The following is a 19,876-nucleotide window of genomic DNA, read 5'->3' on the forward strand; positions in this document are numbered from 1 at the left end:
TGTTTATATAAGTGGCAGTATTCTTACTTCTGGATTCTTAAACACAGATTTTTTGATATCCACAATATCTCCTCAGATACAGAGTATCACTCCAGATTTGAAAGACATTTCTGATGCTTTTTCATAACTCTAAAGCAATTACTATTTTTGTTTGCATTTTCTAGGTTTGAAGAAAAGGCCCAAATGGATCCCCTTAGTGCTCTGAAATATTTACAAAATGATCTTTATATAACTGTGGATCATTCAGACCCAGAAGAGACTAAAGAGGTAAAGGTGATAATAAACTTTAGAAATTGAACTTTTTAAAAAAAGTTTCTAACTTACATTTGTTGACTTTGTTCTTGAGTGTTTAAAGGGAAGTGAGGAATATATGATAACACTAAATATCTTAAAAATGGTATGGAGCAGATGAAATAGAAATCGAATAGACATATTTCTATTTAATAATGTAAGATTCAAGTCAGAAACCTGTGATCCATTCAGAAAAGAATTCTCAGGTATGAAGTTGTAACTTAGACATTAGTGTTTGTATTGGGAAGGAAATAGAAAATTTTACTTCTACCGTAGTTCTGTGCTTCTTTTACTTAAGGGTTATGTAATGTTCAATATAAACTTTTTCTGTTGGTACTCCAAAATTCCTTAAAAGAAGCAGGAAAACTCTCCTTTAGTATGAGAAGAGTGAAGAGAGGTTGGTAGGAATAGCATCTCTGCTGGCTTGATCCTGCTTATATGGATGTTGTAGCACTGCAGTTTTGCCGTAGGCCTCCAGCTTTGTTCATCAGTAGCCCCTAGGCTTGAGAAATTAGTAACAGATCATCACGTTTTGGTTTTCTCTTTTGATACATAACATGGGACGGAAGCAACTGTTTGTAAGAATATTCTTAGGGTGTATCTGCTTATCCCCACTGTGTGAATACACCTGCCATGAGTTTCATGGTCTTACTAACGTTTGTTCCTGCTACCTTCTAAGACTCCTTTTGTCACTTCTTCCTTTCACCAGCTATTCTTGTTCGTGCTTCATCTAACAACATCTGAACTGCAGTCCATTTACCTTCACTCTCAGAATTGGTGATTATACGTGGTTCCATTCCTCTATTTCCCTGTTAGCTTTTGCAGTGCTTTGGCTTTGTAATAGCAACATCATACAGCGTTTTTCTCTGTTCAGCATTGACACAGATTTCAGATTTAATGTTGAATAACTTTCAGGCCCCAGGTTCATTGTACTTTCAAACAGAAGAGCCTGCATGTTCTTGGCACCAAAACAAACAAATATTCTTTCATAGTTGCCTACGATGAAAATAAGCCCCAGTTTTCTTACTCAGTATTGGTTATAGCCGTTCAGTAGGTGGAGGATCAGCAAAACATAATTTAAAACCCCCTGAAGAAAGATCATGGCATCTACTCCCAACACTTCATGGCAAGCAGAAGGGGAAAAAGTGGAAGCAGTGACAGATTTTATTTTCGTGGGCTCCAAAGTCAGTGCAGTGACTGCAGCCGTGAAATTAAAAGCCTCTTGCTCCTTGGAAGAAAGCTATGGCCAACCTAGCAGGGTATTAAAAAGCAGAGACATCACTTTGCCAGCAAAGGTCCATATAGTCAAAGCTATGGTTTTTCCCTAGTCATGTCCAGATATGAGAGTTGGACCATAAAGAAGGCTGAGTGCTGAAGAAATTATACTTTCGAATTGTGGTGTTGGAGAAGACTCTTGAGAGTCCCTTAGATTGCATGGAGATCAAACCAGTCAATCCTAAGGGAAGTCAACCTGGAATATTCATTGGAAGGACTGATACTGAATCTGCAGCTCCAATAATTTGACCACCTGATGTAAAGAGGCAACTTATTGGAAAATCCCCTAATGCTTGGAGAGATTGAAGGCAAAAGGAGAAGAGGGAGGCAGAGGATGAGATGGTTAGATAGCATCACTGACTCAATGGACTTGAATTTGAGCAAACTCTGGGAGATAGTGGAGGACAGGGAAGCCTGGTGTGCTGCAGTCTGTGAGGTTGCAAAGAGTCGGGCACAATTTAGCTACAACAACAATCATGATTTTGCCAAGTAGCAGAATATATTTAGATTAATCTGTTATGGATTATATTAATAAGCTGAAGATAGTTGTGAAAAATGCATTATTGTTCATTTTGTTAGACTTGTGTGTTCGAGAGATAAATGGATTTTCTTGTGTTTTCACCATAGTCTGTCTAAAATGGCTATAATCCGGGAACATTCATTTTTCTCTTATTTTTTAAAACCAAACCAAACCAAAACAAAATACTATGAAGTAAATAATTTCAGCTGTGTGAGTTGCAAGTAGGCCAAAGAAAACAGACAGTTTGTTCTTAAAGCTAAGCTAATGGGAAAAACCAGGACAGGGAGGTATCTCAAGTTCAAATAGTCATATTAAGAATTTTGATGGTGAGTTTCTCTTTTCCTGAAGACTATCAAATTATGATTTTGTATGCCACAGACTTCCATTCTGTTTCTTAAAAGCTTAGAGTTGTTGAGTAGAAGTTAGGAAAAAGTGATGTTATTCTTGTTATTCATGTATGTGTCAGCATCCGAATCACTTTAGAAACTTTTCAAAACAATACCCACACTCGAGGATTCTTCTCTGTCTGCTCTTTTATAATGGAAAACTGAAAACACATCTAAAACATTGAGAATTGCTGATCTGTAAGTTTATTATTTTGTTTAAAAATGTGTGGCCAGATTTTGTTTGGGGAAAGAAGTCCCTGGTGACAGCTCCAGTATGTATATGTACTTACAGTATTTGTTAGTGGGGCATATAGATCTTCGCTTTTCCTTGTAAGAAATCATTCCCCTTATTGAAAAAGGCCTATACTGCTGTTTATTTTTTGTAGTAGCTTGGTTTTGTTTTCTGTGTACGTTTTACAAAATGTTAAATGATTTTATCAGCAATTGGCTTCCCTGATAGCTCAGTTGGTAAAGAATACTCCTGCAGCGCAGGAGACCCCAGTTCGATTCCTGGGTTGGGAAGATCCACTGGAGAAGGAAGGGATAGGCTACCCACTCCAGTATTCTTGGGCTTCCCTGGTGGCTCAGCTGGTAAAGAATCCACCTGCAATGCAGGAGACCTGGGTTCAATTCCTGGGTTGGGAAGATCTCCTGGAGAGAGGAAAGGCTACCCACTCCAGTATTCTGGGCTAGAGAATTCCATGGACTGTATACTCCATGGGGTCGCAAAGAGTTGGACATGACTGAGTGACTTTCACTTTCAAAAATGATTTTTAGATTTTTCTCCCCCTTTTTTGGATCATCATTGTGCCTGTTAGTGGGGAACTGCTGGTAGACTGTCAACTATGTACCAAATAATGGTCCTTTGCTTTCTTCAGTCTCCAGAACGTGGATTCTAAATTGGTGATGAGATTATAATAATGTTTATGAAAATTACATTATTTTTTCTAGAAAAGGGCCAAGAAAAGGTTGCCTAAAACTGATTCTACCAATTTTAGAGAGAGTTCTATAATAAAGAAGGAATGAGAAAAACAAGTTTTCAGGCAGTTTTGCACATTTTGTATTAATTATCTTTCTACTGAACTTTTGAAGTACTGGTGTCATTTATTTAACAGATGTGTAGAGTCTCTACAATATGCAAGGCATAAGAGAGACACCAATGAACCAAACAAGATACTTGCCCAGGAGATACTTACAAGCTAGTGGGGAGGAGCAATAAACATATTAAATAAACAAATATGGTGCATTAGAATTTGATAAGGATTATAGGAAAGTTAAACAATTAAAAATATAAAGGGTAAGAATTGGACAGTTGCAGCTATTAAATAGAGTAATCATAGTAGACCACATTTAGAAATCAGATGTGCACAGAAAGTTGAAGAATTATGAGGGAGTGATCTAAGTAGATAATTTGGGGAAGGTAATTCCTAGCAAAAGGAGGGCTAGAACAAAGACCTTAGGATGAGAGTATTTGGCTTTGTTTAGAACATCAAGGAGACATCCTTTGTGGCTGGAATAGAGAGGTAAGGAGACAGAGTAATTAGAGGTGAGGTCAGAGAGGTAAGAGCAGCTATTGGCAGAACAGATTATAAATAACTTTGTAAGTCATTGTTAGAACTTTGGTTTTTACTCTGAATAGGGAGCCAGATCAGGGTATTGTGCATGCAGAGGAGTGATATAATCTGCTTTATGTGTTAATTAGGTCGCACTGATTACTGTATTGAAAATAGACTAAAAAGGAACACAGATGGAGGCAAAGAGAGCTCTGAGGGAGGTGTATAAATCTAAGCAAGGGGGATTAGATTGCTCAGACCAAAATAGTAGTGATAGAAATGATGAGTAAAACAGCTTTGATTCTCAATATATTTTAAAGGTTGAACCAACGAAATTTTATGATTGGATGTAGGGTTGAAAGAAATGACTCTAGAGTATTGAGCCTGAAAAACTAAAGGATGGAGTTACTGTCAGATGAAATGAGAAGGTGGAGACTTCTGACTGGAATTGGGAGTTTAATTTTTCATGTGTTCAGTTTGGGATGCCTATGAAATAGCCTACTTGAGATGTTGAAGTGATAGTTGGATATTCAAGTCTGGAGTTGCAGGGAGAGGTCTGACTTTATTCAGATTGTATACTACTACTTGGTACCTGTTAAAACTCTAGGCCAGTACATATCAGTGCTACTTATTTAATTGAATAGTGAAAATAACAGTTTTCTCCCCCGCTCCCATCTACATAGTGCCTATGAAGTTTATCTTTGAAGTTAGAAAAGAGGAACAAATTAATCCCAAATAAGTATTTAGACTATAGGAAATTAGTAAAATGGGAAATAATAAAAAATGTAAAAAGTGAAAGGTTGGTTCTTTGAAAAAGTAACTAAAATTAGTCAATCTCTAGCAAAACTTATCAAGAAAAGAAAAAATGAAAACACAGATTATCAACATCACAGATGAAAAGGGGAAATCATTACAAGCCTCTCTACAATAAAAGTATATTACAGAAATATTATAAACAACTTGTCAACAAATTCAACAACTTGATGAACAAATTTCTTTAAAGATACAACTTACAAAAACAAGAAGAATTATAAAATCTTAAGGAACTCCTCTATCAATTAGAGGTTGAATTTGTAATTGAAAACTTTCCAAAAGAGGAAATCCTAGGGCTAGATGGTTATATCAGTAAATTCTATCAACACTTTAAGGAAGAAAAAATGCCAGTTTGGTATAGATTCTTAGATATCAGAAGAAGACAAAACAGTTTCTAAATCCAATGCACGATGGCCAAGAGGGGGTTTATGCTAGAGTACAAGGTTGTTTTAACTTTTAAAAATCTGTCACTGTATTTCACCACATTGGCAGAATGAAAGAGAAAAACCATACATCATCTCCATAAGTGAATAAAGCATCTGACAGAATGCAAAACCCATTCATTATAAAAATTCTTAACAAACTGGGAATAAAAAAAATATCATAAGTCTCATAAAGGGCATCTATGAAAAATATACAGCTAGTGCCATGCTTCATTATAAAACGTTAAACCCTTTCCGTTAAGATTATGACAAGGAAAAGATGTCTGCTGTCAACACCTCTGTTCAGCATTGTGCCAGAAGTACTAGCTAGTGCAATAAGAAAACGAAAGAAACAGCATATAGATTTAAAAGGAGCAAGTAAAACCATTTGCATCTTTAGATGACATTATTGTGTACGTAGAAAACATCATGCAATCTACAAAAATATACTAAGATAATAGAATTCGACAAGGTTACAGAATACAAGGCCAATAGAATTAAAAAGCAGTTCCAATTTTATACTAGCAGTGAGCACTTAGAAAATGAAATATTTACTCTCTCTCTATTCTGCCTTTTCACTTTAGTTCCTCATTGCTTTTTTCTCTCTTATCTATAAAAAAGAACCTGGCATCCAGACCCTGATAAGATGAGTATTTTGAGGTGCTAACCTGCCATCTTCTTGGTCAGATGGCTTTCTAAATAAAGTCATTTTCCTTGCTTTAAAAAAAAAAAGAAAATGAAAAATTTTAAATTTTTATATTAATATCATAATCAAATATACAGAAGTAAGTTATTAAAAGAAATTAAACAACACCTGAATAAATGGAGAAATAAATCACATGGTTTGAAAGACTGTAAAAGTGTTGAGATGTCCATTCTCCCCAAATTGGTTACTGCAGTTTCTGTCAGTATCCCAGCTTATTCTAAAATTCAGTGGAAATGTGAAGACTCTGGACTAGCTAAAAGAATCTTGAAAAAAAAGGTTGGAGGTCTCATACTTACTACCTGATTTCAGGGCTCTGTATAGAGCCATAGTAATCACGGGGGTATGGTATTGTCTTAAGGATAGAGAAATAGATCAAAAGAACAGAATAGAATTCAGAAATAGACTCATACATATGCAGTCAGTTGATTTTTTTTTTTTTAAACCAAACACCAAGTTCAATAGGGAAAAGAAAGTCTTTTTAACAAATGATGCTAAATAGATGGATATCTCAACCCCTGTTTCACTCTTAACACAAAAATTAAGATGGATTATGGATCTAAATATAAAACCCAAAATAGTCCATCCTTAAGAAGAAAACAGATTATCTTCACCACCTTGGGATAAGCAAAGCTTTCTTGGATATGACATAAAAGGAAGGCACTAATCATAAAGAGAAAACTTGACAAATTGAACTTCAACACAATTAAAGTTTCTACTCATTAAAAGATATTATCAAAAATTTTTTTTAAAGAGAGGGAGAGAGAAGGGAATTCCCTGGTGGTCCAGTGGTTGGGACTTCCCACTTTCACGGTAGAGCGCCTGGGTTCAATCCCTGGCTGAGGGAACTCAGATCCCAGAAGCTAAATGGTGCAGTAAAAAAAAAATAGACAAGGCACAGACCAGATAATATTTGTAGTAGGTATGTCTGACAGAGTACTGACACCCAAAATATATGAAGAAGTTTCATATATTTTTAACTCGTCCTTTTATACCCCTTTATGGGGAAACAGTGAAAACAGTGTCAGACTTTATTTTTTGGGGCTCCAAAATCACTGCAGATGGTGACTGCAGCCATGAAATTACAAGACTCTTACTCCTTGGAAGGAAAGTTATGACCAATCTAGATAGCATATTCAAAAGCAGAGACATTACTTTGCCAACAAAGGTCCGTCTAGTCAAGGCTATGGTTTTTCCTGTGGTCATGTATGGATGTGCGAGTTAGACTGTGAAGAAGGCTGAGCGCCGAAGAATTGATGCTTTTGAACTGTGGTGTTGGAGAAGACTCTTGAGAGTCCCTTGGACTGCAAGGAGATCCAATCAGTCCATTCTGAAGGAGATCAGCCCTGGGATTTCTTTGGAGGGAATGATGCTGAAGCTGAAACTCCAGTACTTTGGCCACCTTATGCGAAGAGTTGACTCATTGGAAAAGACTCTGATGCTGGGAGGGATTGGGGGCAGGAGGGGAAGGGAACGACAGAGGATGAAATGGCTGGATGGCATCACTGACTCGATGGACGTGAGTCTGAGTGAACTCTGGGAGTTGGTGATGGACAGGGAGGCCTGGTGTGCTGCAATTCATGGGGTCTCGAAGAGTTGGACACAACTGAGCAACTGAACTGAACTGAACTCCCCCTGTAACTCTTGCTTAGTTGCTTCTGGATTATTTGTCCAGTTTCTTACATTCAAAGGATGATTAATCAGGTGACTGATACTGAAATTTTAAAGGCTACAAGTGTGTGAAATTCATCCTGAAGAATCAGTGGCATCAGTGGCTCAAGCTTTGCAAAGTGTCAAGTAACTCTGTTGAGATTCTGTTTATTTGACCTTTACCTGACCTGTTTTCCAGGATCCTCATTCAAGATAAATATAAATAGTTCTCCTAAATTTTTCTCTCATGTGCTTAGTCGCTGTCATGTCTGACTCTGTAACCCCATGGATTGTAGTCCACCGGGCTCCTCTGCCCATAGGGATTCTCCAGGCAAGAATACTGGAGTGGGTTGCCATGCCCTCCTCCAAGGGATCTTCCCAACCCAGGCATCAAACCCAAGTCTCCTGCACTGCAGGCGGATTCTTTACCATCTGAGACACCAGGGAAGCCTAAATTTTTCTTTACCAATTTGTTAAAGTACCCCGATGCAATAGTTTTGTCTTATTTTATTTTGTCGTCATTCAGCTACATTGTCTGATTTTAAACTGACTGACTAATCTGAGAATCTAATCAACACTTACAACATTTTTTCACTTTGAGCTTTTAAAATTATATAATTATATAACACTAAAATTATACATACCATGGAATACCAGTCTAAGTTGTAATTTATATTATGTATAAGCCATCCCTAAAGTTCAGTAACTGTATTTTGGGCATCAATCTCTCTATGATAGATTCCCAAATAAGTAATTTTCTTTTTCTTTTAATCAACGTATGCTGCTGCTGCTGCTCAGTTGCTTCAGTCATGTCTGACTCTGTGCGACCCCATAGACGGCAGCCCACCAGGCTTCCCGTCCCTGGGATTCTCCAGGCAAGAACACTGGAGTGGGTTGCCATTTCCTTCTCCAATGCATGAAAGTGAAAAGTGAAAGTGAAGTCACTCAGTCGTGTCCGACTCTAGCGACCCCATGGACTGCAGCCTACCAGGCTCCTCCGTCCATGGGATTTTCTAGGCCAAAGTACTGGAGTGGGGTGCCATTGCTTTCTCCGTAATCAAAGTATAGTTGATTTATAATATTATATTAGTTTCAGATGTATAACATAGTGATTCAGTATTTTTACAGATTATGCTCCATTTAAATTTATTGTAAGATACTGGCTATATTCCCTGTACTGTTTAATATATCTTTGTGTCTAGTTTTTTATATATAGTAGTTTGTACCTCTTAATCTTACCCTTGTTTTGCCCCTACCCTTTCTATGTTCCCATTGGTAATCACTATTTTGTTCTGCTTGTGAGTCTGTTTCTCTTTTGTTTTATTCATTCATTTATTTTTTAGTTTCTGTATGTAAATGTTGACATCCAGTATTTATTGTTCTCTGTCTGACTTATTTCACTTAGCATATAACACCTTCCAGATCCATCCATGTTGTTGCAAATGGCAGAATTTTGTTCTTTTTTATTGCTGAGTAGTATTCCAGTGTGTAGGGGGTTGTGGGTGTGGATGTGTGTATACATACCACATTTTTATCCATGCATCTGTTGATGGACAGTTAGGTTGCTTCCATACCATAGTAAATAATGGTTCTATGAAACATCAGAGTGTATGTATCTTTTCAAATTAATGTTTTCATTTTCTTTGGATATGTGTACTCGGGAGTGAAATTGTTGGATCACACAGTAGCAGTAATTTTTTATTTCAGTTGACCTCTTGTTCCTTAGGAGCCTGGTGGGCTACAGTCCAGGGGATTCCAACAGAATCAGACACGACTGAACACAGTACTAGGGACTAAATTGTTCCTTAACAAGTACATACTTTAATATATTTTTAAAATAAAATAATTCCAGGACTTAGTCTAGTATTTTGAAAAATGATAAGAGAGTCAAGTAAAAAAATTAGCATGTTCTTTAATCTAAATACGATGTTCTTCTTTCCACTATTTGGTGGTGAATCAGTTTGGTTCAGTTCAGTCGCTCAGTCGTGTCCGACTCTTTGTAACCCCATGGACTGTAGCATGCCGGGCTTCCCTGTCCATCAACAACTCTCAGAGCTTACTCAAGCTCATGTCCATTGAGTCGGTGATGCCATCCAACAATTGCATCCTCTGTTGTCCCCTTCTCCTGCCTTCAGTCTTTCTGTTTGGTAAATAGACCTAAGCAATACATATGGACAGACATCCAGTAACTAATAAATGGTTGAAATTATAGGAATTTTTTTTCTCCAGTGTGCTTACCTAGCTTGGAGAAGGAAATGGCAACTTACTGCAGTATCCTTGCCTAGGAAAACCCATGGATTGGAGGAGCCTGGCAGGCTACAGTCCATGGGGTCGCAGAGAGTTGGACACGACTGAGTGACTGGCACTGCGCTACCTAGCTAAGCTAATTGGCTTTCTTTTTTTCCCCACAGTTTCAGCTCCTAGCTTCAGCTCTATTTAAATCTGGTTCAGATTTCACAGCTTTAGGTAAGTATTGCAGTGTACTTTACCTGGCCATATGCCCTAGCATTGGGGAGGTTTGATTTTGATTTCTTCAAAATGAAACATTAGATGAGATGTCATCCAAACAAATGAAAGAGGTCTCAAGGTAACATGCAAAAAATTCTTGATAACTGGCATCAGTTCCAGTTCATGGGTCAGCTTGCAGTTCCTGTTATACCAGTCGCTGGGTTATTATGCAGATAGACGGCACAGAAGCCTGGTCAAATAATTTGTGTACCATTGTTTTGGAATGCAGACTGTATTACTGATATACTTACCATGAGTTAACATTCCACCACAGGGTGAGAGGACCGCTATGAAACATAACTTCAGAAGGTTCTTCTAAAAATTTACATAATTGTTTACCACCATTCCACACACTGAAAGGCTTTTTAAGAAGGAATTCCCTGGCGGTCCAGTGGTTAAGAATCTGCCTTGCAATGCAAGGGACATGGATTCGATCCCTGGTCCAGGAAGATTCCACATGCTGCGGGGCAGCTAAGCCCACGCACCACAACTACTGGGCCTGCACTCTCGAACCCTCGCTCTGCAACGCAAAGCTACCGCAAGCAGAAGCCTGCGCACTGCAGTGAAGAGTAGCCCTGGCTCGCCCAACTAGAGAAGACCCACACACGCACAGCAACGAAGACCCAGCGCAGCCATAAATAAACAAACTAGTTAAAAAAAATTTTTTTAAGTGTATTCAGGTTGTTAGGAATCTCAACCCTGAGGTAGAGTCTAGTTATAGGCATTATTTTAGAAAATTCATGCCCTTTTGAATTTTATCTTTTGAAATGGATTTAGTGATAGAAAACTGGGAGCCTGGCACATAGATATTCAGTTTGAGTGAATGTGTGCCTTGTTATGTATGGATACCGCAGTCCAGAGCCATTATTTTTATTTTAATGGTGGATAGCACTAAAATGTCTCTAGCTGACTTATATTTAGCCTTTAGAACAAGAATTTCTTGGCAGTCATTTAAATATATTAAACTGTTGTCAGCAAATATTTTACCTTTAGCTTAACTCTTTTCTTTGCTCTATTCACTGTCAGCTAATATATTTTGTCAGGAACAGTTTGTCTTACTTGGATTCTAAACAGACCTTATGTAGATACACTGAGATCAGTACAGACACAACAGAAATAAATACAAAAAGGGAAATTTTCTGTGGAGTTTTGTTTCCTACCTTGTCTGAAGGGAAGCAGTGTAGTAGTTAAGAGGGAAGAGTGTAGTATAGTGGTTAAGGGTCAGAATCTAGGTTTAGATATCAGCTTTGCCACTTGCTAATTTTAAAAGTGACTTTGAACAAGTCACCTTTCTAATCATTCATCATTAATTTCTTCATCTGTAAAATGGAGGTAAGCAGAGTAGTGACCTCAGGTTGTTGAGAGAATTAAGTATTCTTGAAAACAGCAAAATGAAATGCTTAGTAAGTGTTCTATTTAGAGTACCACTTCTGTTACCTGCCTTATAAACGTAAGCTTTGTAACATTGGTGAATTTGAATAAGGAGTAAATTCAGGCTATATGCCAATTTTCATAAGGAGAAATTTGACATTTGTTTTGAAAAGTCTTTTTCATAAGGTTTCAGGCCTATTTAGAGTTCCTAGTTCTTCTCATTCATTTTCTGATTGATTTACCTTCACTCCACTTAGAATTTAAATCTAGTGGGTTATTTTTTTTAATGTATGGATGTGTACACTTTTCATGTGTAAATAACTATTTCATTTTCTAAATTATGTTTTCCCCCAAAATTGGCTCAACTAAAATTTCTGACTTCTTCAGAATTCATCCAGTTTATCTTAACCTCTCAGAATTAAAAATTATTTGCTAATGTTATTTGTAATTTAAAAATTTAGAAAGATGGAAAATGGTTTACAAACTGCTGGCATTGTCTTAGTTTTGAAAAATGACTGACATCAGAGAAAAATAACCTTCGAGGTTCTTTAGCTTAGGCTGCTGTGGCTATGGCTGTGGACACTTTGAAGCTTGACTTCTGACTTTTAGCTAATTTTAAAAGCATATTTTCAGCAAGGTATGTTTTAATAAAGAACATGAAAGTTAAAATCAATACAGCCTTTTTGTCCTGTCACTACCATTTATGTAGTAATGTTGCTGTTGCTGAGTTTCCTGGTGCCCCACACATTTTAAAGGGTTTTTGTTGTTTTTTTTTTTAATATTCAGGTTGTCTTTGAACAACTTCCCTCAATCTCTGTCTCCTTCCTTCAAGTGTGACCGCTTGCATTTGGCAGATCTTTACACACAGGCATACAGATAGAGTTGATTCCCACAATTCACAATAATATTCTATACAGTTACCTGTAACCCTGAATTTGTTTAATACTGACCCATTGCTCCTATGGAAAATACCAGAGTTAGGGTCCTGTAAGCCTCTTGTCACAGAATTTTTTCAACTAATTAATTTATAATGTTGTTTTGTTACAGCAGGAACATACCTTATTACATATTTATATTGTTGATTCATTAACATTGAACTCATGCCAGTAGCACTGTATCTCACCCTGAGCAAAGCTTATCTAACGTGTATTTTCTTCATAAAGCACATCACAGCCTTCTTGCACTTAGGAACACTAGCCATCACTTCAGCACCTCACTTGGGGGCCATTTTAAGCAGTGAAGTCACCAACAGAAAACACAAAATGCGAAGAACATGACACCAAGTAGATGGTGAGAAGAGCAGTTGTTTATAGTCTGAGAGCTGAAACAAGTGGGCAGAGCACTAACTAGTTTGACCTCAGTTGAGAATGTATATTTACATGTGGCAGCTGAGATTTTTTTGCCACTTGGTGCCAATCACTGTCTGTGATTGACCACAAAAGTGGCACAATACCGATTTAGGGATTACAAATTTAGCAGGTAGACAAATGCACAAATATGAAATCTGTGAATAATGAGGATCAACTGTATACGTGTACACACACACATACAGATGTTTGGTTTTATGTGTTCTGGTTCTATTTATTATGTAATATAAAAATGTGTATTCTCCACATAACTCTTTAAAATTTAACAGTGTGGCTTGGAGATGCTTATGTGAAACTATACTAGATTTATTGTATTTGTAAGTGATACACAATGTCCCATAATAGGGATCTACCATAATTTAACCATTCATCTAATGATAGTGTAAATTTCACGTTCCTTATTGGTAAATGGTGAATAAAAATAAAAGATAGGTTTTCTATTTAATAAGTACTCAAATACTTGATAAAAATAAATAAATGAGCTTTAGAGTTAGACACATGGATTCACACTCCATTCTCTTTCCTCTCCAACTGTGATACGTTACTGAATGACTGAATCTCTCTCAAGTGTCTCATCTGAAATTGGAGTTTATGGTAACTGCTTCATATGATTTTTGTGACAGTGAAATGTGGTCATACATGAAGAACCCAGCAGGTAGTAGGAGACTCAGTGTTTATTTCCTTCCCTCCTACATAATTTGATCTCATGGAAATGATATTATAATTACTACCACAGAATCAATGTCCTCTCTTAAAAATACAATATACCACAACATTTTTTTATACAACATTTTTACAAATAAAACAAAGGTGGTAAATGCCCTGAAGTTGAACGTGAACAGAAACAAACATGTTTATCAAATTTGTGACATAATCAGACAATAGGGGAAAAAAGAATTAAGTCTTTTAAGTACAGCTTAAACTGTATACTCTCAGTGAAGTATATTCTAAAGATAGCAAAAGCAAGGAAATCTTGAATTTTGCTGGTACTGATTTGGGTATAGTAATTCTGGAACTTCTTTTGTGTGTGTTTTAGGTTGAGCAAATGAATACATATGATGATATTGCTGAGAGAGATGGTTTCCCTAGTAGGAGAAAGGAGATATAAATATGGAGTGAAATAAAGAGAGGAAGAATCCTATGAGGTTCCTTAAAAAATATTAGCAGTAAAAGCATGGACTAATAATTTTATTCTTTTTAAAAGAGATATGTGTATTATATGTGTACATATATATAAGTCCTAGAAACAGCACCACTGATCTTGGTTTGTAAATATCATTTGCCACTAAAAGAAATTAGAGCTGTTAGGGAAAATGATAGATTCCAAAGCTGTGTAAAGATAAGCTTGGAGATCCTACTGTGCCAGAAAGCAAGGAGGTACTCAAAAAGTAATGGAGTAAGTCAGAAAGAGAAAAACAATTATCGTATATTAATACACATATATGGAATCTTGAAAAATAGTACTGATAAACCTATTTGCAGTGCAAGAATAGAGACGTAGATTTAGAGAGCAGACCTGTGGACATGCCACGAGAGGGTGGGATAAATTGAGAGGACAGCATTGACATACATGCAGTGCAGCGTGTGCAACAGTGGGAAGCTGCTGTACGGCACAGGGAGCCCAGCTCAGTGCTCTGTGCTGACCTAGAGGCTGGGACGGGGGTGGGGTCAGGAGGCACAAGAGGGAGGAGATATACGTATAGTTCCAGCTGATGCTTGTTGTTGTACAGCAGAAACCAACACAACATTGTAAAGCAATAACCCTCCAATTAAAAATAAATTTAAAAAAATTAAAAATGTTGCTTCCATCCTCTGGAAGGACATTCTTCTGGACTATCTGAATTTTCACTCAGTTCTTTGAGACTTCTTCCAGCTCTCAGTGGCATAATGATTTCATACTGATTCTAAGGAAGTGTAAGTGTCAGTCGCACAGTCATGCCCAACTCTTTGTGACCCCATGGACTGCAGCCCACCAGGCTCCTCTGTCCGTGGGATTTTCCAGGCAAGAATGCTGGAGTGGGTTGCCATTTCCTTCTCCAGGGGATCTTCCCGACCCAGGGAACAGACCCAGGTCTCCCGCACTGCAGGCAGATTCTTTACTGACTGAGCTACAAGGGAAGCCCACTGCTTTCTAAAGACCCCTTTAATTTTTATTAGATTTTTATTATCAAAACAATTTTAGTGGCCAAAAACATTAAAAAGAAAAGAGATGCAGAATGGGAGAAGATAATAGCAAATGAAGCATCTGACAAACAACTAATCTTGAGAATATACAAGCAACTCCTACAGCTCAACTCCAGAAAAATAAATGACCCAATCAAAAAATGGGCCAAAGAACTAAATAGACATTTCTCCAAAGAAGACATACAGATGGCTAACAAACACATGAAAAGATGCTCAACATCACTCATTATCAGAGAAATGCAAATCAAAACCACTATGAGGTACCATTTCACACCAGTCAGAATGGCTGCGATCCAAAAGTCTACAAGTAATAAATGCTGGAGAGGGTGTGGAGAAAAGGGAACCCTCTTACACTGTTGGTGGGAACGCAAACTAGTCCAGCCACTATGGAGAACAGTGTGGAGATTCCTTAAAAAACTGGAAATAGAACTGCCTTATGATCCAGCAATCCCACTGCTGGGCATACACACTGAGGAAACCAGAAGGGAAAGAGACACGTGTACCCCAATGTTCATCGCAGCACTGATTATAATAGCCAGGACATGGAAGCAACCTAGATGTCCATCAGCAGATGAATGGATAAGAAAGCTGTGGTACATATACACAATGGAGTATTACTCAGCCATTAAAAAGAATACATTTGAATCAGTTCTAATGAGGTGGATGAAACTGGAGCCTATTATACAGAGTGAAGTAAGCCAGAAAGAAAAACACCAATACAGTATACTAACGCATATATATGGAATTTAGAAAGATGGTGACAATAACCCTGTGTACGAGACAGCAAAAGAGACACTGATGTATAGAACAGTCTTATGGACTCTGTGGGAGAGGGAGAGGGTGGGAAGATTTGGGAGAATGGCATTGAAACATGTAAAATATGTATGAAACGAGTTGCCAGTCCAGGTTCGATGCACGATACTGGATGCTTGGGGCTGGTGCACTGGGACGACCCAGAGGGATGGTATGGGGAGGGAGGAGGGTTCAGGATGGGGAACACATATATACCTGTGGCGGATTCATTTTGATATTTGGCAAAACTAATACAATTATGTAAAGTTTAAAAATAAAATTAAAAAAAAAAAAAGAAAAGAGATGAAAATTCCTCAGTGGACCAGAAGAGGAAAATGCTTACAAAGAAAGGAAGAGAAATCAATATTAGTTACTAAAATACTAATCATTCTGCTGGGTGGTATTCAGATAATTGCATTTAATCTGTACTGTAAAGGTTATGACATAAACAGGATTATCACAGATTTGTAGCTGAGGAAACAGTTGTAGAAAGGCTGCTTACTTTACGTAAGATCATACCATTGCTGTGTCACAGAACTGGAATCAAAGCCCATCGCTGTCTAGTTTCAAAGCCTGATTTGGTTTTGATTTTTCCATTATACATTGCTGCTTTTGTCAACTAGCTTTACTGTTACGTGTAGAGCGTTAAACACAGTGGATGAGTTTCTTTGTTATCTCTCTTTCACCAGGCTTTTCGGACGTGGATCACACCTATGCTCAAAGAACTCAGCTCTTTGACACCTTAGTAAATTTCTTTCCTGACAGCATGACTCCTCCTAAAGGCAACCTGGTGGACCTCATCACACTGTGACTGAAGAGTCTCTGGACAGAACTGGAGCACAGGAGTCTGCTTTTGGTATTCTGGATTTCAGCTCTGTTGACTGACAGTTAGGCTACAGTGACTGAGGACTGCACCAGAGTTTTGAAGGGATCTTTGCTGTCACAAGTTTTAACCCTCTTTTCACACCTGACCTTGACCCCGTCGTCCTCATCCCATTCCTAAATTAGGCTAATAAAGTGAAATTGGTATATACTTTCCATTAAATATATATTTTTTCTTACTTTAACTTTTAAGAATTCATGAGTATAAAAGAAAAAAATAATCAGGCAGTATACCCTTTTCTGATCTTTATTTCATTTTTCTAAAATTGGGACAAATAAGCCCTGTTCACGGACTCAGTGCTACAAGGATTGGGATTTTGTTGTTGGCTTGTTTTGCCCTTTCTTTCTTTTTCTTTTCTTCCCATTTCACTTTACCTTATATCACCCAACTGCTTGTAAGTGATTTATATCATGTTACCTCTTTACTTCATTCTTAACAGTATATAGTTCTGTAGGGCAGTTGCTGTATGTTTAAGTGATATATGTGTCTTTGTTGACTAGAGTCTTGTATTACATTAAACAGTAGGAGAGACAGAGGGCTCCTTGTCATAGAACTAAAAGGCAAAACCTGAGATTGATCCACGTACTTATCTAAGATTGGTATATAGTATTCCTATAATGATATATTTTGTAGTGATTATTACAAAACTTTGAGTCACAGAAACCTTAAACCGAGGAGAGAATATACTTCAGAACCTTTAAGAGCCATTCTCAAAATTACCAGCAGGAGGATTCTGGTTGTGACTGATACATTCATGGATACTGTTCTGGAAGAAAACAACTCCTTCCCCTGGCAGAGCTATTCAGGGCCAGGGCTTCAATTTCGTCCTGTATGCTGTCAGTTTCTTCCTACAAATGCTGTCTCTTTATAGTGTTTCCATTTGGGAGAATGGGTTCCAGGGCTGCGTTATTTCCATACACATTAGCTCCCTACATCTGCTTCTATATACTGATATTTTAAAGAATAATGGTTTGTAGTCCAGTGGACTACAACTGACAGGCATTTCATATAACACATAGACCAGGCTTTTTTCAATAGAGAAAAAGAAAAATAATGGTGCAAATATTTTTTTATTTAGAAGAAAGGCAGTTCCACAGTTCCTTTTGTTGTGAAGATTGGAGGCTTGTATTCCATGAGGTGCTGTGGAATGCGGCATAGGAAACTTAAACCTGGCCAAGAAGTATGCTGTATGCAACCCACACCCACCACACTTAAAGCAGACTGAGTATAATAAATGTCTACCAGTCCAATGGCTCTTCAAGTGAATGCCTTCAGAGAATTTAGTATGTCCCGAGTAGCAAGGTTAGGCCTCACCAAAGAAAGAAGAAATTGATTTGCACTTTTGAAAAGTCTCATGTATAAGAATGAGACTTTGAGATCCCTCTTCAGTTAGTCATTATTGCATGGTTTCTCATCTTTTGGAGACGGATAGAAATATATCTCTCCTACTCCTAGCCTTGAATCTTGGAGTCCTTAGCTTTTCAGGCATTCCAAAGCAATCAGTAGTGATTTATAAAACAATTAGATTTATGAAAGATACAGTACATAATTCAGGAAGTACCTAACTATGTAGCTGCAGAATAACCCATTGACTTTACAGGTGAGCAAGTAGAATCTACTTACTACTTATACAGTTCCTTAAAAGATTTCCCTAAGTGACAGTCAAGAACATAAAACATAATTGTTCATATTATAATCTAGTGAAGTCTTTTTGAGGAATCAAGTACAAATCAGTGAGTTGATAGGAAAGAACTTGGAAAGCGTTTCTAAATTTAAAAGCTCTAGTTTTACTCACTGTGATTTCTGGCACTTTTAAAGACAGTAACCAAATGAAATTCTGCTCCCCTCCACCATTTATTTTTATTTATTTATTTTAATTGGAGGATAGTTACTTTATTATGGTGGTTCCCTCCCCTCCCCGCCCCCTGCTTTTTTCTGGCCATTTTTTTCCTGTAGTTCTTTAGATTCTGTATTTGGAGGAAACTTAGTTCTTGGACTCAGTGATTTTGTTTGCTTTTATTTTTTTCCCTAACTGACTTTCTACTGATTGTTTTCTAAATATTCTTGTTCTAATTTCATCTTTCCTCACTTTAAGTGAAACCTTTTCTCTTTTTTTCACTTCTATATATATTTTTCACTAACGTGTTAAAATAGGATTGAGTCATAGCAAACCATTTAGTGTTGCTTAAGTGACATAGACTGTATTTAGGAAGTTATTGACTAGGTAAATCAGAATTTGTACCCTGGGGCAGTGCTGGTAATGATTGCCAGAGAATGTAGGGCTTCATTATACCCACCAGGATTGACACTCGGCTCACTTTGGACATCCGAACCCTGATGTGTAACTTGTTTATATATTTAGTGAAAAGCTACATGTATTTCCAAGTATTCTAGTAGTATATTATAGAATTTACTTTGGTATTTATATACATTGTTCAAGTAGCCAAATATCTATGCTTTACTACTTAAAAATCCTTTTATCCTAGCTTAGTGAGCCCCCATTGAGACACCCTGGTGCTAGATGCGTTCATTAGTGGAGTACAGTTTGCTCAGTTTCATTACCGCTAACTTCAACCTCATCCCCATTTCTCCTTTTTCCACTGGAATATATTATTCCAGAATAATAAACTAGAAATAATTTAAACTAGAAATAGACTAGGCTCTAACACTATTTTCAGTGCTTGTACCTCGTGATAAATTAATTATCTGATTTGTAAGATACTTCCAAAATGCACTTGGATCTTGTGGAATGACAGAGACCTCATGTGGCTAACCTGAATAATTCACATGTATTGGCCTCCTGTGAAGCAAAGGAATTGAGACTTGGGTGCCTCGCTCTGTGCTAAAGCTGACAGTATTAACCTTTAGCAAGATTGTCTTCTAGACCTGGTTTTCTTTAAAACTGATAGAAAACATTAGAAAGTTAATACACTGATTTATCACAGAAAAGCATGTTGTGTTTAGAGCTCAGTGTTTTAAGATTATAAAACTACATTAATCAGTGAAATATGTCTTGAACATAAATGATTTGCCAACTTATCTTTCTAGTGGATCTCTTCACATCTGCCTTAAAAGTGCTATTTAGAGATACATTAACAGAGTTTCAGATAATAAAACAGTTTTAAAATTTAATTTATAAACAGAAACTAGTTTGAGAC

General features: G+C 37.2%; 1 protein-coding gene across 5 annotated transcripts in view; it reads left to right on the plus strand.

Moving 5' to 3' along the window:
- Positions 1–16,875, plus strand: part of MKLN1 (muskelin 1) — a 382,035-nt gene extending 365,160 nt beyond the window's left edge. For 3 of the 5 annotated variants that reach the window (XM_006047723.3, XM_006047722.3, XM_025292060.2), the window contains 3 exons: positions 165–267; positions 10,025–10,079; positions 16,525–16,875. In XM_006047723.3, the coding sequence (XP_006047785.1) occupies positions 165–267; positions 10,025–10,079; positions 16,525–16,646 (280 nt within the window). In that variant the 3' untranslated portion in view covers positions 16,647–16,875. Of the gene's footprint in view, positions 1–164; positions 268–10,024; positions 10,080–10,395; positions 12,166–16,524 lie in introns of those variants that run through there. The other 2 variants (XM_044947182.2, XM_006047724.3) reach the window with 2 other exon arrangements.
- The last annotated feature ends 3,001 nt before the right edge of the window (positions 16,876–19,876 follow it).

The sequence above is a fragment of the Bubalus bubalis genome, chromosome 8, assembly GCF_019923935.1.
Source record: "Bubalus bubalis isolate 160015118507 breed Murrah chromosome 8, NDDB_SH_1, whole genome shotgun sequence".
Taxonomy (NCBI): domain Eukaryota; kingdom Metazoa; phylum Chordata; class Mammalia; order Artiodactyla; family Bovidae; genus Bubalus; species Bubalus bubalis.